The 17,432-nt window shown below is 44.6% G+C and overlaps 1 protein-coding gene across 1 annotated transcript in view; it reads left to right on the top strand.

Moving 5' to 3' along the window:
• The window catches only part of magi3a (membrane associated guanylate kinase, WW and PDZ domain containing 3a), a 120,311-nt gene that overhangs the window by 95,236 nt on the left and 7,643 nt on the right, over positions 1–17,432 (top strand). Inside the window, 11 exon segments of the mRNA XM_056385677.1 lie at positions 20–77; positions 3,459–3,565; positions 7,518–7,715; positions 9,248–9,886; positions 11,745–11,776; positions 12,540–12,792; positions 13,396–13,490; positions 13,714–13,906; positions 15,036–15,251; positions 16,633–16,818; positions 17,022–17,115. Of these exon segments, the coding sequence (XP_056241652.1) occupies positions 20–77; positions 3,459–3,565; positions 7,518–7,715; positions 9,248–9,886; positions 11,745–11,776; positions 12,540–12,792; positions 13,396–13,490; positions 13,714–13,906; positions 15,036–15,251; positions 16,633–16,818; positions 17,022–17,115 (2,071 nt within the window).

The following is a 17,432-nucleotide window of genomic DNA, read 5'->3' as shown; positions in this document are numbered from 1 at the left end:
CCTGTTTGTTCTCCCCCAGAGCTGCCCTACGGCTGGGAGAAGATTGAGGACCCCCAGTACGGCACCTACTATGTAGAGTGAGTAAACTTCTCCTTTTGCCTGACAGGGCACAGATGGCTACGTCTGTGATTTGGCTTACTGCATGCTTATGTTGAGGTACGCTTTTTAGAATGAGATCTGCATTATTATATTCACATGCTCTGCAAATTAAAGCCATGTCCCTGAATTCCACTCCTCAAAAAAAAAAATTAGGGGGACTCCTTAATAATCACAGTATAAGGGGCGTCGTGTGGCATAGTGGTCTAAGTCCTCGCTGCAGTTGGCCCCGGTTCGAGTCCCGCATCAGACGGCCTTTGTGTGATTGATTGTGAATCAATTTCACCTGCTTTGGTACAAATGAAAGTGACAACAGGTGCAAAGGAGAGGCAAAAAGCAAGACAAGCCCCGAAAAGGGAATGTTTTTTACATGTGGTGGCCACAGACAGTTGCTCTCTCCTTATCCTCCCTGACTGATTCTTCTCTAGTTTTGTGTTGTGCTAATGTCCCTGTCACTACTGGTAGCATGAGGCGGTACCTGCAGCCCAGTCAGGTTGCACAGGTAGTCCAGCTCCTCGAGGATGGCACATCCATGCGTGCGGTCGCAAGAAGGTTTGCTGTGTCTCCCAGCATAGTCTCAACAGCATGGAGGAGATACCAGGAGACCGGCCACGACACGAGGAGAGCTGGACAGGGCCTTGAAAGGGCGTCAACCCAGCAGCAGGACCGGTACCTGCTCCTTTATTCGAGGAGGAAAAGGAGGAGCACTGTCAGAGCCCTACAAAATGACCTCCAACAGGCTACCGGTGTGTATTTTCTGACCAAACTGTGAGAAACAGACTCCATGGGAGGCGGCACGAGGGCCGGACACCCTCCAGTGGCGGTCGTTGTCTTCACGGATGAGAACGGGTTCACACTGAGCACGTGTGACAGGCGTGAAAGAGTCTGGAGATGCCGTGGTGAACGTATCATCCAGCATGAGCGGTTTGGCGGTGGGTCAGTGATGGTGTGGGGAGGCATATCCTCGAAGGGTCATGGAGACCTCCATGTCATAGCCACCGGTACCCTGACTGCTGTAAGGTACTGGGATGAAATCCTCAGAGCGACTGTCAGACCTGACGCTGGTGCAGTGGTCCCTGGGTTCCTCCTGGTGCAGGAGGAAGAGTGTGTAGACAGTTCGTGGATGACGAAGGCATTGATGCCATTGACTGGCCCTCATGTTCCCCTGACCTAAATCCAATTGAGCAACTATCGGACGTTATGTATCTGTGCATCCGACGCCGCCAAGTACCGCCACAGACTGTCCAGGAGCTCACTGATGCCCTGGTCCAGCTCTGGGAGGAGATCCCCCAGGGCACCATCCGCCGACTCATCAGGAGCATGCCCAGACGTTGTTGGGAGTGCGTACAGGCGCGCGGGGGCCATACACACTACTGAGTCACATTATGAGTTGCCGTGATGAAATTCACACAAGTTGGATCAGCCTGTGGTTTCAATTTTTTACTTTGATTTTCGGTGTGATTGTGAAGCCAGCCCTCCATTGGTTGAAGATTTTGGTTTCCATAGACCGTTGTTACGTCATTTTGTTCTCAACAAATTATACAATGTACATCAGTGAAGATTTTCAACCTGGATAATTCATTCACCAAGATTCGATGTGTGATTTAAGTGTTCCCTTAATTTTTTGAGCAGTGTATACAGAAGCGTTAAATTTGATGTCGTTGAATCTCTTGTGGACCATGTAATAGTGTGCATATTATGCTGTTGTCCATACAGAAGCTTCCCACAGTCCTCCAGAAAGCAATTATGTCAGCACTGACAATACTGGTGTGCGTGTGTGTGTGTGTGTGTGTGTGTGTGTGTGTGCGTGTGTGTGTGTGTGCGTGTGTGTGTGTGTGTGTGTGTGTGTGTGTGTGTGTGTGTGTGTGTGTAAAAGAGCAGAGACAGTGAAGACAGCAGCAGACAATGAAGGTTTAGGGTCCCTGAGAGGGAAAAAACGGCGAGATTCCATTCTGATCAAGAGTGTAAACAAGAGCACAATGTTTCATTTTAGTCCCATTAATGTGGACAAAGAGGAAGAGACCTGCAGGCAGAGGGGTGGGGGGGGCGCCTGTTTATGCAAGAGGGTCATTGAGAGGCTGCCTTTCCTCTGTCTATGTCTCTTTGTCTGGCAAATGTTGTTGTGAATGAACGACCAAATGCGACAGTGTGACACAAAGTCTCATTATTTCCTCAACTGCCACACAAAACATGAGGTGTGGCAATTAAGGAGTGAGAAAGCGAGTAAATGAAAGAGTGGAAATGAAAGAGAGGGGAATGTTTATCTCTTCAGACTTAATGGGGAGGGTATCTCTGTGCATGAGTCACACGCAGCAAGAGCGCAGTTTTGTTTTTTTGTTTTTTTTTTAATGCACGCACGCACGCACGCACACACCACACATATATACCACCAGTGTCTCAGCATGTGGCTGATTCACTGTGCAGCATCAAAGCATTTTGTCTTCCCACTGTGCTGTCATGACTGGGATTTACAACTGTTAAAGCTCATTACGCAGATGATCTACCTCTCTCTCCATTACCATCTAACTGTGGAGGGACATTTCTCCAGGTTGCAGAGAATGCTTCAGCATGCAGGTGTGGCCTGTGAATCATTCATTGTGTTTTGGCGTTTTTTTTTTTTTTTTTTTTTTTTTTTTTTTTAGATTGAGCCAAAGCATAGCTGGCACGGCTGTTTATTTTAAGAAAAGAAGGCCATCTCTGGGCATGTAATATGATAAAGGCCGCATTGTTGTTTACAACTATGTACAGAATCTTTTGATCCTGGGCTTACGATGCATTGAGCAGATGTTTATCCCATCACGACAATGTGGACTCTCACAGCAAAGATTGCGGCTCATCTTCTCATGGCCCCTCTCAAAGATGCATCAAATCAATTTCTTATTTGTGAGGTTTAGACATGCTCTCAATTCTTCTGTGTGTGTATGTGTTACCCCTTTGGCACAGGCAGCTATGGGTCTGTGATGTATCTACTGTATTCGAGCAGCCTGTATATGCTTTATGACATGCTGTCTACCCAGCATGGTAATGTCAAATCCCTCATAGTCAAATCACAGGTTTGCATGACAGGCAGAGGACGATATCAGCAGTGTGGACAAGCTGTGTTGTGCGAGGCCAAAAGGTAAAAACCAAAGACGAATACAAAAACAGAAATATTAGCTGGCAGCTCAGACTGTGTGTAGTCAACCGACGGAGGTGAGCGAATGAAAATAGTAGGATGTGTGATGAGCAGTGTGCCAACAAGCACAGGGAAAAAAAACAAAACAAACAGAAACATGTTTTCTGTGCACAGTCAAGATTTATGTAACAGCTTCTACTATTTCCACCTCTCGTTCATCTAATATTGGTTATTTTTGCTTGTGCAGCCACATCAACCAGAAGACCCAGTTTGAGAATCCAGTGCTGGAAGCAAAGAGGAAGTTGAGTGTGGACATGCCCACTGTGCCACCGCCGCCTGCAGCCACACCCTCAGGTAAGTGCGCCCACAAAACCAAAGAAACCTCTGGAGGAAACAGACATGTTATTGAGAGGAGTTTACAAGTCAGGAAGGATCTGCGGTTGAGTGAGATCATTCCTGTCATTTCACATTTCGCATTTCTTAAATGTTAAGTAAACATGTAGCAATTGGGAGTAAAAAGTAGTTGAGGGAAAATGTTTTATTTTGAGAATCATCATGATCGATAATAAGTATTGTCGTTTTAAACAGATTTTGTTTTAAACAGGTTTTCAAACAGTTTTCCAATATTTAAATTAAATGTCATTATTTAGATTGAGAGCCAGGAAATTTTCCTCTAGTTGGTCATCGGAAATGGACAGGAAGTGAGATCATTTGCTCTAAATTGCATCCTGGAATGTAAGAGAGAGAGAGAGGGAGGGAACAGAAAGTAGTGATGAATGTGATGAATTTCAGTCTTAATTTAAATGATCCTCAAGAAAAAAATCAAAATCTTATTTTTATGTTATTCTTTGAAATGTATCCTTCTATTTTAAGCCACACTAACCAGCCTGGCTCCTATGTTGGATCATATATCTCAATGGCTGCTGGATGGATTGAATTTGGTTATTGCATTCTACTGACTTTTACTTTAGCACCACTATGAGGTTGACATCTGTGGGTTTTAGTGAAACATCTCAACAGTTATTGGATATACTGCAATAAAATCTGGTTCAACCAATGATGTCCTCCTCAGGATGAATTGTAATAACTTTGGCTGCCCTCTAACTTTGAATCCAGCCCCAGCATCAGGTCAGAAATTGAATTTACTCAAAACTGCTAAACTAATACCTGCAAAATCAGCCTCAACTGCACTTTGTGTTTAGTGGCAATTAACAAAAGTTAGCATGCTAACATGCTAAACTAGGATGGTGAACACGATAAACATTATATCAGCTTATACCATCATGCTCAAATTGTCTTTGTGAACATGTTACAATGCTAGCATTGGCATTTAGCTCAAAGCGCAGCTATGCATAGAGATACAGTACGTGGAAGTACAGCCTCACAGAGCTGCTAGCGAAGCCGTACACTCGCACTGTTGTTAGTTTCTTTGTTGGATGATGTGACTTAAAAAGCATCCATTACTGGACTAACAAGGGCAGATTTCAGCCATAGCAACACAGCATTTTATTATACACACTGGTTAAATAAATGGTGGAAGCCGATGTGTAGTTAACTTATCAAAGGCCAAAAGGTCAAACAACACCAAGTGTCAGCAGCTTGTCCCGTTGTGCTTTAGGTCAGTTGCTTTTACATCAGGACTTGTTCCCTCCTCTTTCCGCCGTCTCATAAGGTGCAGCGCAGGCAACACTGTTATAAAGACACAGGTTCCGGCTTTGTGGTTCAAGCATTCTGTTCACTGAAGAAAAAAAAATAAACATATATAACAAGGTATTAGATGTGTTATCCAAATATTGGAGCACTTTTATCATCTCCTTCATGCTGAGATGTCTGTCTGGAAGATGTTCTAACAGTTGACAGGCCGCTGATAAACAGCCCATAGCCTCTGAAGCAATGATATTCAATTTGAATAATGGAGCAGCGCTTCACTGGACGGCTGAATTCATTTTGACAAGTAGATATGAAATAGGGAGGGCTCCGAGGTCTCTTTGAAAATGCTTTTGCCCCAGTCGTTCACCGCAGTTCAAAGATATCTCGTTAGAACAGAGGCAGGGAGAGAGAGAGGAAAGACAGTGAAGGAGAAAGAGGTGACTCAGGTTGAGAGTGACTCATGATCATAAATTGCATTTCTACCGGGTCATCTGTTCATCATTTACCACCTGTGGCGAATGCTGAAGGACTGTCAAATCGCCCTCTTCTCAGTCAATGTAAACGTCTGAGAAGCGGAAGCCCCGTGTTGCTGTAACGCGTGTAAAGAATCATTGCACTCCTCTGTGCGCAAACACACAGAGCATAACTGCATTAGTATTCAAACTAGCCTCTGTGTTTCAGACACCCGTTGGACAGAACTGTCTGCCTCACTCCGTTGCGTGCAGACCCCACCTCCCACAGCTGAGCCTCTCTGCAGTCTGTGGACGATATTTCCTCCTGTGTGCCACTGCCTGCAGCTTCAACTGCCTCCCCGGTGCCCATTCTGCACCTTCACCACCCTTGTTAATGAGAATTAATGGCTAGTGGTCGTGCGCAAGTGTGTGGACGCGCGTGAGGTGGCTCCTAAACACTGTTTTGACAAGGCTGGCGAGCCTGACCTCCCAGACAATGCCGCAGAGCAGAGGAGCAAAGCGCAGCACTATGCTCAGCCATAATTACAGCGCTGACAATCCTGTCTGACATTTCATATAATCACTTCACCCCTGAGAATACAGACTGTCCCTTTGTGGCCCACAGCTTAATCAAGACCATGTAAACATGGCTTTGGTGTGTAGACCCCTCCCCACCCCACTACCCTCCTCACTCTCTCTCTCTCTCTCTCTCTCTCCCTCTCCCTCCCTACTCTTCTGTCAGTGTTGCTTTCATGGTGATCATGTAAGAAACAGTGTTGACAGTTTCTTGACATAGTGTGTGAACACGGGATGTCTGGGCAGTCTGACGGGGCTTAATCCTGTCAAACAGCATTCATATTACACACATGCTCACACCTTAAGTTGCCATGAGAAAGTTCATGTTTTCTGCACGCCTGTACTTACACATACACAACACAGAATTATACATACGCCCTTAAAAGTATTTCTTTGGCACAGCTCCAATGCAGGAAAGCCATCTTAATCACACTTGGCATGATCTTTTTTTTTTCTCTCTCTCTCTCTTCAGAGCGGGCATGTTCATTTGCCAATTGCTGTGCAGTTATGCAAATTGCAATCCCATGACACATTCAGAATTGTGTTTGATGCAGGGTTTCTTTTTTTGAGGTGGGGGGGGGGCTTCTATCTGTACCCTCCCTAATGAGATTGATGTCGCACCATCTATCAGTGTGGGAACTGTCAGAGAAGAAGCCCAGCATGCAGGGACACTGCACATAACTCACTATCTCATAGGCTGGCACCACAGGGAAGGGAGAGCTAGGATTTAGACCGACTTTCCCTCTTTCTGTCAAGGCTAACTCGATTTCTCTCTGTCTCTTTCTGTCTCATTGCTCTTATCCTGCTCTCAGGCGCGCGCACACACACATACACACACACACACACACACTGTAAGTCTAATATAATCCCCTTTCCTATATTCTGTGAAGTTGCCCCATTTACACATCCTGCCTGGCACCACAAAGGAAAATTTGCAATGAAAAGTTTACCTGGAGAATGTCAGGCGCACTTGAGGACAGATTTATCACAGCAGTTAAAGGAATCGGTGAGACTGGGTCAAAATATAGATTTTCTGTAATAACTGGGTGTTTAGAGCAGTAAATTCACAAGTTTTCTGTGTGTGTGTGTGTGTGTGTGTGTGTGTGTGTGTGTGTGTGAGTGTGTGAGTGTGTGATTTGTTTGAGTTTGCACTTAAATTGCGTGTGCTTAAGAGTGTTTGTGCAATTACCAGCAGTGAGTGATGTATCGTCAGACACGTTGTCACCGTGCGAATGTTGCCATGATGGAGACAGGTGGCAATTTATGAGGAAGCTTTTCAGTTTCCCTTCGTATCCTAGACTCTTTTTCAAAGACACGTGCATGCTTCTGCACCACACAGACACCTGCGACGCTTAAAGATGTGCTGCTCTCATCTATAGAAGTAATGGCTCCTTACTTCATTTCAAGTTTAATGTAAAAGCTGAATCTTATATATGATTCGTTATTACATACATTATTCATTAGAACACTAGAACTGTGTGTAAAACAGAACAAATTTAGTATTAAGTAATTACAGTAATTAGGCCGTTAAAGATTTAGACATGACAAAAGTTTTTTTTCTCCATTTCCTTGTCCATTACCTCTTGTCAATCTGTCTCCTCTTTTTTCCTCCATCATCCCTACAACAGAAGAGCCTGGTAGGGGGGTGCGGGGCTTCACGCGAGACCCGGCTCAGCTACAGGGATCCATCTTGCAGACAGCGCTTCGAAAAAGCCCCCAGGGCTTTGGGTTCACCATCATTGGAGGAGACCGACCTGACGAGTTCCTTCAGGTCAAAAATGTCCTTCCGGATGGGCCTGCCGCACATGACAACAAGATCGCCTCAGGTAATCCCCCCCCCCCCAACCAATGTTCAGTACCTGACTTGCACTCTGGCTTAGCAGTTAGAGTTCATCCTGCCATACATGTAAGGAGAGGAGAATAGGCCTTTATAAATAGTCTGATAAAACAAAGCATAATCCATTGTCACACTCACATGTGCGCTGTTTGCATGGCATGCGTGCCTATGCACACAGTGACAGTGTCTGGCTTGGCAGCAGCATGTGTACTGTACATAATACAGTTTTATGTACCTACACACACACACACAAACACACACACACAAACAAACACATTTAGAGGAAAAACACAGAACAGGCCCTTCACCGTGAATGTCACATTGCTTGATCAAGCCAAGACAAATGTTTATAGGCAGTGTTCAGCGGATCTAAAAATAGGAAATTTCCGTCAGTAAAGCACATGTCTAGTTCATTGTTATGACACCCAGACTTTATATGCAGTCTCATATTAGAGGTTTAATAGACTTTCAGACCACGTGTCTTCTCGTGGCTGGAGGGTGACAACCGAGCACGTACAGTGCACACACAGCCTGCGGCACAGACGTCCTTGTTGCATGCAGCTTTTGCCGGGTCTCAGTAGTGACACTGCAGCAGCACCCGCATCTTAGTGTCTCCGTAAATTCCCCTTTCTTTTATAATTACTGTGATCACATGCATGATGATTTTAGCATGCTGAATTACTAGTTAGTGAAGTGCCTCAGGATTCACATTACAGTCGTATTGATTCCACTGAACACTCTTAACGTCCACACAAGTGCTGCTGCTGAGAATCAACATGAAAGTGGAACAGAGAGTAATTATTTTCAGGATTTCATTTCCCTCGAGAAGGAGGGTAATTGATTTAACCAAAAAAAAAAAAAAAAAAAAAAGAATATAATTAATTTCATTGGATTATAATAGCAAGCCGTGGACTGTAACAACTTCATGTGGCTTTCACTGACTACAGGCCAGGAGCATTTATTTATGCGAATGTCTGAACTTTCTGAGACTGTATTTTTTCACTTACCATGCTTGTATTACCTTGCGGATGCTTAGTCACTGGATACGTCATTAGAACCGTGCATTGTGGGTCTGATCAGGCACTACATCGGGATATGGAGCTCATTTCAAGAGTGAAATCTTAGCTCGTGTTTGCTGGGAGAAGGTATTGATTGCGTAGGTGGTCTGAATCCCAGCCAACTAGCCAGTCAGCAATTCAGCCTGAACATCCAGGCTAATATCTCAGCCAGGCCAGGGGTGATGAGAGCCCACCCCCCCACCCCCCACTCCTCCTCCTCTCTCCACCCTCACAAGGAGATGAAAGGATGTAGAATAGAACAGCATGTCAGTGATCTTGTTCTACTTTGCTCTCACCCTTATTCTCTCCATCCTCATTAACATCTATAAGTTTTTAGAGCAGAGAAGAGCAGATACAGATTCTGCTTATGTAATCCAGCTAGATAACTATCATTTCACTTATTCAGTCGGTCGCATTATTGTCTCTTTTTTTTATTTTGTTGCCTGTTTGTTCTTCTTTTTAGGCGACGTGATCGTGGACATCAATGGGACATGTGTGCTGGGGAAGACTCATGCTGATGTGGTCAAGATGTTCCAGTCCATCCCTATCAACCAGTATGTGGACATGGTCTTGTGCCGGGGCTACCCCCTGCCCGAGGACTCCAGCAACAGTGAGGAGGCCTCAGGAGGCCTGTGCACCTCCAAGGACACTTCCCCTTCGCCGCCCACTTCCACGCCACAGGACCCTCACTACACAGTCCCAGACGGAGGAACCCTCACCAGGCAGACTGCTGCAGCGCCGCCCATGACCAACGGGGGACGCCACCACCACCACCATCCTCATCCTCATCCTCACCTCCACCAACACCACCACCACCTTCCTCACCAAGAAGGCCCTGACCCCACTTTGTTGCAGCCAGAGCTGGTGAGCGTGCCGCTGGTGAAAGGCCCCGGAGGTTTCGGCTTCGCCATCGCGGACTGCCCACTAGGCCAAAAGGTGAAGATGATCCTTGACGCTCAGTGGTGCCGCGGCTTGTTGAAGGGCGATGTCATCAAGGAGATAAACAGGCAGAACGTGCAGACGTTGAGCCACTCCCAGGTGGTGGACATCCTCAAAGACCTGCCCGTGGGCAGCGAGGTCAACGTGCTGGTGCTTAGAGGAGGTGAGTCGGCAGAAATGAGAGTTCACATCGCTGCAGTTGCAGGTAAGCCTGCAACACTGAATTAATCCTTACAAGTATGTCACAGCTGGCAGGCTTGCAGTGCTGATGCTGTGACATCTCTGTTGTTAAATCGCTGCTGTCTATATTAATCTACTCAGGTTACTGACAACAAACAGGTGTTAGTGCCCGGAGATAGTCTGGCGCTTTATTCCCATGCGTCTGAAATCATTTTAATCCCCACGCAGCTTTGTGTTTCCTGTGGTCTGTTTCTCTTTCTCTTACTTTCCCTTTTCCCTCAAAGTAATGAGTGAAACAATAGGAGGAGAAGACCACCCACTGGATTTGAAATTAATTTTTTAAGACAGTGAGAAAGAGACATTGTCAGACCAGCACTGACAAAAGTCTACTCAGTTGAGTTCGAGATTTAATGCAATGCGACCAGTGTTTTAATTTATAAATAACAGGATTGAGGTGTTCTGTCGATATTTCTCGGACACACAGACTTTCCCTATGTTAACTAAAGCAATTTCACGCTCTGGTCCACAATAACTCTGCATCATCCACCATGCGCCTTCCCAAACGGGGAGCAAGTCATGCTTAGTCACATGGTGTGAGCTGTGCTGGGAAAGCGCAGAGAAATGGCAGTTTCTGTGATTCAATCGCTGCTTGGAGAGAAAGAGAGAAGGCAGGCAGGAGAGACGGAGCATGGTGGGCAATCATTTGCCCTTCTTCTTACTTGAGACTTGCACTGATTTGAAGGGTCTTCTTTGCTTCTTGCCTTTACTGCAGTGCAGTAGCCTAGATACGGGAGATCAGTGTTGCACCCACATATCAGATGCACTCAGCTGGGCTCTGCTCTGAGCTCCAGGGGCTTGTCCTGTGTGTGTTTATGTGCTGCTTTTATTAACTTTTTTTTTTTTTTTTGCTGCTGCTGCTGTTTGCCAGCCTTACATGTATTTTATGGTACATGTGCATTTGCAGGATGTGTGTGTGTGTCTGTGTTACTACTTAAAAAAGGAGGGGATCACAGCTTTCCAGGACTAAAAGGAGCGGCGCTGCAGGGCTTCCCCAGGTCACCACACAGCCCGAGTTTAGGTTCGGCTTTACTCCCAGCCGGGGGAGAGAACTCCCTTCCGATTACAGCGGCAGACAGAAATGAAACAGGAAATTATTTGGCCCTGCTCCCTGCTCTGGATTTAAAATGTGGAAATGAGACCAATTGCCCTTCCCAGTGGGATATGTACTGTGCCCAGTGCCTGAGATATCATATGTTATGATACTGGACTGTCAATAGGAGATACAGCCAGTACATTTACTATTTAAATTCAATTAAAAACTGTTTTGCCTAAAACTCCACATTCATTAAAACATTTCATTTATTTAAAATCTAAAATCTGGAAAGCTACAGCCAGTAGAAACATCTGGCAGGTTTAACCCAGACAAGTGCATGTTTTCCCATGGTTTAGGGTCACCTCTGTGTCTCCCATCCCATGGTGACGTGTTAAACCCATTCTTTGCTATTGGACTATACTGTCCCCTACTGGCTGACCTACACTATGACACAAAGACAGAGAGGAGAGCAAGAGGGAGGTATGAGAAAAAGCTTATAAAAGCTCCGGGCGAATACGCTAAGTGATAAAGCGCAGAACAAGGTGCAGAAGAAGGGGGAGAAGACGTACTCTGAAGCGGTTCCGCTGGAGGCCAATAGGTCAGTAGAGTGAAAAGAAATACAGCAGGAAGGTCCAACTCATCCTTCGAGCCTTTAAGCTATGTATTTGATCATAGATGTTTGCTGCTTTTCCTAATAACCTGAATTTATCATTTAATCTACTACTTTCTCTACATTTCTGCCCTACAGGTCAAACGTCTCCTGTGAAATCACTCAAACCAGTAAGTTGAAACCATTTTTTCTCATTTTTCAATTCCTCATGTGTCTCGTTGGGCGAAACAAAGAATATACTTAACATAAAACTGCTGCTGAATTATTAAACAAAAAGGGTTTTTAACTTCATCTTGGTTACCCCGCAAGCACCACTCAGTGTGTGCGTGCGTGCGTGCGTGCCTGTGTAAGTGTGTGTGTGTGTGTTTGTGTGTGTGTGTGTGTGTGTGTGCGCGTGCGTGCCTGTGTATGTGTGTGTGTGTGAGTGTGTGCCGTGGTAGCTGTTGTTAGCTACATTATTCAGGGAGCCCACATTAGCCAGGCTGTTATTTCTGGAACTGCATGTGGGTAAATATGCTGGCTCCTGGCAAACTGCAACTTAACATCCCTCTGTGTATGGGTGTTTAAGATGATATGCCATGTTCAACAGCTTGTTCCTGCGCTGCCGCTCCTCCATGTTGCATTCCTAAAATAGAGAGGAGCTGAGGCAGCAACAGGCTTACTCATACTGTTTTACTGGTTCAGCACAGAATTATTCCGTGTGGTTGCACTGGTTTAAAAATTAAGAGCAGTGCGGCAGTTTCGGGGCATGTCATTCTGGACCTTAAATCAGTTTCCCGGCTTCAGCTGGCCTCCCTCCGTTAGACAGAAATCACTGACATAAATTCATAGAATTGAATGTACGATGTATTGTTGAATAAAACATATTGTACAGGAATTTATAGTTTGGCTTTCGGTTTCTTCCTATATCAACCCCTTGTTTCTGTGTTGCAGTGCACAGCTCCCATATCCCAGCCTGCTCCTCAACAGGCATCCCATCCTGCGCCCCAGCAACTGCCCCACCCGTGCTCCCAGCCCATAGCGCAGCCACAGCGGCAGGAGATAATCAACAGCACAGAGGCCCTCAGTCAGCCGGAGATACCCCCCAATCCGCTCTCCTTCCCCGCCAACACCCTGCGCTCGTCTTCGCCCAAACCGGACGCGTCTGAGCTCTACCTCAAGTCCAAGGCCATGTTGGACAGCAAGCGTAAGTGTACGGAGTAGGTTCCTCAGCCCTCGAGGATCAGGACTTGCTCGCTGAAAACGAAAATCAGGGACAACAGGCTAACAATTTTCTGTTAATGTAGCAAATATTTTTCACTTGATCAATTTGATGAGATAAGATAAAACTTTACTGTCCATTAGATTTGCATAAAATGGAAATTTGTCTGTGACAACCTGGCAACATAGGAAAACATAAATATGTAAAATACAAAATAAACCAAAATAATGATGTCCATCTCAAGTTACGAGAGCCTGAACATCAACAACATCAACATCATGTGGTATTAAAACAAAACAGATCTTTACATTTGAGAAGCTGTAACCAGCAAATTGTTTATTTTTACTTGATAAATGATCTAAAAAACGAATCTAGTCTGAACGTTGTTGATATTTTATCTAACATCGCTCAGTTTCTGAAATCAAATTTTATTTTAGGGCATTTTATCTAATGAAGGACTAATAAATTATCTGTGTTATTTAAGTGAGATGCTATTTCTTTAACTCCCTGACCTTGAATGCACACTTGCATCATACATACATTGCCCACATGACCAGCAACAAATTCGCTCTTCTCTCCTCTCTGCAGCTCCTAATACCAAGGACCTCGATGTGTTTATCAAAAGGAACCAGGAGTCGGGCTTTGGCTTCAGAGTCCTTGGAGGCGAGGGGCCGGATCAGCCGGTAGGTAGCAGTCCAACAGGCAGCAGACAACTGGGAAACAGATTGTCAAAAAGCAGGAAACTTCTGTTTTGCACAAAGGAAACGCAGCAACAAATGCTCCGAGCAACTGAGAGGATTTATTCACCACCACGCCGGCCCATCTTCATGCTCACTTTGTCGGTCAGATCAGTGTGTCAAGCTATTAGCTCTCTTATAACCCCCCCTCCTGCTGCGTCCTCCACAGGTGTACATCGGTGCCATTGTGCCACTCGGCGCGGCTGAGAAAGACGGGCGCCTGCGGGCAGGGGATGAGCTGCTCTGTATAGACGGCGTGCCAGTCAAGGGCAAATCCCACAAACAAGTGCTGGAGCTGATGACCAACGCTGCCCGTAACGGCCAAGTGATGCTCACGGTCCGCAGGAAGCTAGCACACTCAGGTGGGTCTGCTGTTCAACAATCATCTCTACATTTCTTTGAGAGCACTTTTACTCCTTTTGTTTTCGATCAGTATGCTGGAGGAGAATGTCTGCACTAAAGCTTTGATCTGGGATTTTTTTTTTTTTTTGGCTAATCCTTTAAATTTGTTCTGGATGATTTCCTTGTGGATAAATCTGAATAAATGAAGTTCTGCCGAAATTGACTTATTTTATGCAGATGTTTTCCTGAAAAGAAAGAGGCTTCTGTATTTACTTAAATCAAAGGAATATGAATGAAAAATGTTTCATCTCCCTGAACAGGTAAAAAACAAACAAAAAAAAAAGAAAAAGCAGCAAAAGTGGCTCGCAATAAACAGCCGAAAATTGTCTGCTTTGTGTTTATCTGTCAGGACTGATTGGAGTTGTGTGAAGGGCAGTGAAGATTAGATCAGCTGGTAGAGCTGAATTACATCTCAAAGGATGGAGTGAAGGAAAAAAAAAAAGAATATGCTGAGTTTTCTTTCTCAATAGCACAAACCCCTGCAGCATTCAGGCTTGTTTACCCCCACAAATACCCACTGCATGAATAGTACAAGCACTTTTTGAAATTACTTTGGATTTGATGTATTGCAACAACAGCTTTGATCACGTTGCAGAAATTAAGCATCAATCATGTAAGGGTTTGTGCTTTCAAAGCGGGGGTTTAGAAAGAGATTCCCTGATGCCGGCTGACAAAACAGGGACTAAGCAAAACAAACATACAATGAAGAGAGATTGAGGTAGATCAGCTTGTCTTATGAATAACAAATTGTAAAGAGCTTTCATCTCAAGTGTAGACTTGACAGACTAGTATTTCATGTGTGCAATAAACGCAGCAAAAAGGCTGTCTTCAATGAAGCCGCTGTGTGCTGAATTATTTATGCAGGGATCTCAAGGAGGACAAATTGGGAGGATTTTTTTTTTTTTTCAAAATAATTGTTCATGGATTAAAATGTAGGCCACCTAAACTGGAATGACCACTGTTCAAAATAAACATTTGTGTTAGCCTGCTGGTGCCTGAATGTAAGAGCCTGAAAAGACAAAAAGAGTATCCTGAGCAGCTGGATTCAGACGGATTTTCCTCACGTCCCTGTGCATTGTCATTTGTCAGATGGTGGTGGAGAGGAGGAGGGCAGTCAGCAGCCCCACCAGGTAGCATCCGCCCTGGTCAACAGCTCTCCCAAGATGCCTCGTGCGGAGGTGCCAAGTGCCCTCCAGCAAGCCCAGTCCCCACGGCCGGAGTGCTTCGACGTTACTCTGCAGCGCAAAGACAACGAGGGCTTCGGCTTTGTCATCCTCACCTCGAAGAACAAGCCCCCACCTGGAGGTCAGAAATAAACTAAGATGTATTCTATTTACAATTTTCATTTTTAGTAATAACATAAACATTTAAAAAGGTGTAGAAAGAAGTTAAAGGAGCACATGATGATGTTTTCACATCAAAGTCTGTTGTTTATTGTTTTTTTTTGCGATGCTGACAGAATGGCTCCAGGGATGAAAACACCTCAATAAATACTGGATGGGTTACCTTGAAATTTTGTGAGGAATTCATGGTCCTCAGCAGGGGTGTTGTGATATACTGGTATTTATGATAACCATATTTAGAAAAATGAAATACTGATATTGTGTCAATAATACACACATGGTAATACCAGGAGGGCAGATGTTAGGCTTTGTGGATCTTTTTTTTTTTATTATCAGTTCATCCGGTTGCCTTTTCACTGTTCATGAAGTGTAATTGTTCTGTTAGTGCACTTGTACTGTTACGGTTATGGACTCTCTCCCCACCTCCCCACACTTTATTTCAGTTTAATTTGCCATCTGCCTCATTTGCCGAAACAACAGCCAAAAACACAATTAACAAAGTTAAAGATGAATTTGAGTGATGGCATAATTTTTTTTTTTTATCACAATTATATTGTCATCATGAATTATTTTGGCCATGATACTTGTGTTGTGAAAATCTGATATTGTGACAGCCCTAGTCCTCAGAGGATGAACCTCTACTGACCTTTCATCTCATGCCACCAGCAGATCAAAGGTTTCATATATCCAGTGAAAGCCACACACACAGAGGATGGATTGGCACAAACATTCATGCTTTCTAGAGGATCTCTCCTAATGATCAGGATCCAGGATATTTATTAGGATTATTTAATTATCAGGATGAACAGCATTAACTCTGGTGATCCCTTAAATTTTTACCTAGTGCCTTGAAGTGCCTTTTAATTTTTAATTTGATGTCACAAACACCATCAAAACTAATGATGTCAGTCTTCGCTGTATTTTGTGTTAAGTGCCAATTAGCAGATGTTAGCATGCTAACACACTGAACTAAGAGGAAGAATATGGTCATCATTATTCCTGTTAAACATCCGTATGTAAACACTGTCAATTCTATCATATCAGCATGCTGAAGCATTTAACTCAAAGCACCACTGTGCAAAAGCAAAACCTCACACAGCTGTTACCATGGCTATAGACGTTTAGTCGTGTAATTTATCATTTTTTCAGGGTTTTTTGAAATGTATCACATTATATTCTGCACACTTTAATCCTGTGCCTTTTCAGTTTGGAACCATACATTGATCAGGTTCCTAGTAACAGCTCTGCTGCCACAAGCCTTTGCTTTGTTATTTGAAAGCAATGTCTTGATGTTGGGTTTATTGAATCAAACATTCTCATCCCTCTGTTTCTCTCTGTTTCAGTTATACCTCACAAGATTGGCCGTATAATCGAGGGCAGCCCCACTGACCGTATAGGTCAGATGAAAGTGGGAGACCGTATCTCTGCTGTCAATGGCCGGTCCATCATGGAGCTGTCGCACAACGATATTGTCCAGCTCATCAAGGATGCCGGCAATTCTGTCACCCTCACTGTCGTGCCTGAAGATGGTAGGTTGGCACGGAGACGGCCATAGTTCAGTGAAACTTCTAATGGGAATGTTGATGCTCTCAACTTTTACATGAAAGTTGCTAAAAGGAGGTTTTAAGATTGCTTCGTGACATTTGATAGCAGATCGCAAGAGAGTGGTCTGCCTGTTGTGTCATGCTAAATTGGTGTGTTGTATGAACTGAGTTTTTTCTTTTTTTTACAGACAACGCTCCTCCATCTGGAACAAATTCAGCCAAGCAGAGCCCTTCAGCACAACACAGAGCTATGGGCCAACAGCCTCCCAGCTATCCAGACAGGTACACACACACACACAAACACAATCCCATACAAGCAAAAGCATTCACACAGGCTTGTCAGCGTCCCTCTGAGTCCACTGGAGACAGTCTAATACAGGTTTCTGCCACTTGAACCATAAATTAGCCCCAATCCTCTTGGAGCAGGCTCCGGTTTGTGCTTCAGTGTGGCCCCATTACTGTTTCTTGTGGCCCACACACTCCTTGTTATCCGGAAAGACAGAAAATCCCCCCATGGTCACTGTTTGGTTGGCGAAGCAAGGAAAAAGAGACACATTAATAGGGTGTCTCACTTCCTCTTTGATCTTTCTTTTTAAACA

This window comes from Seriola aureovittata, chromosome 9, assembly GCF_021018895.1.
Source record: "Seriola aureovittata isolate HTS-2021-v1 ecotype China chromosome 9, ASM2101889v1, whole genome shotgun sequence".
In the NCBI taxonomy this organism is placed as follows: Eukaryota; Metazoa; Chordata; class Actinopteri; order Carangiformes; family Carangidae; genus Seriola; species Seriola aureovittata.
Note: the sequence above shows the minus strand (reverse complement) of the source record. Positions and strands in the feature narration are given on the sequence as shown.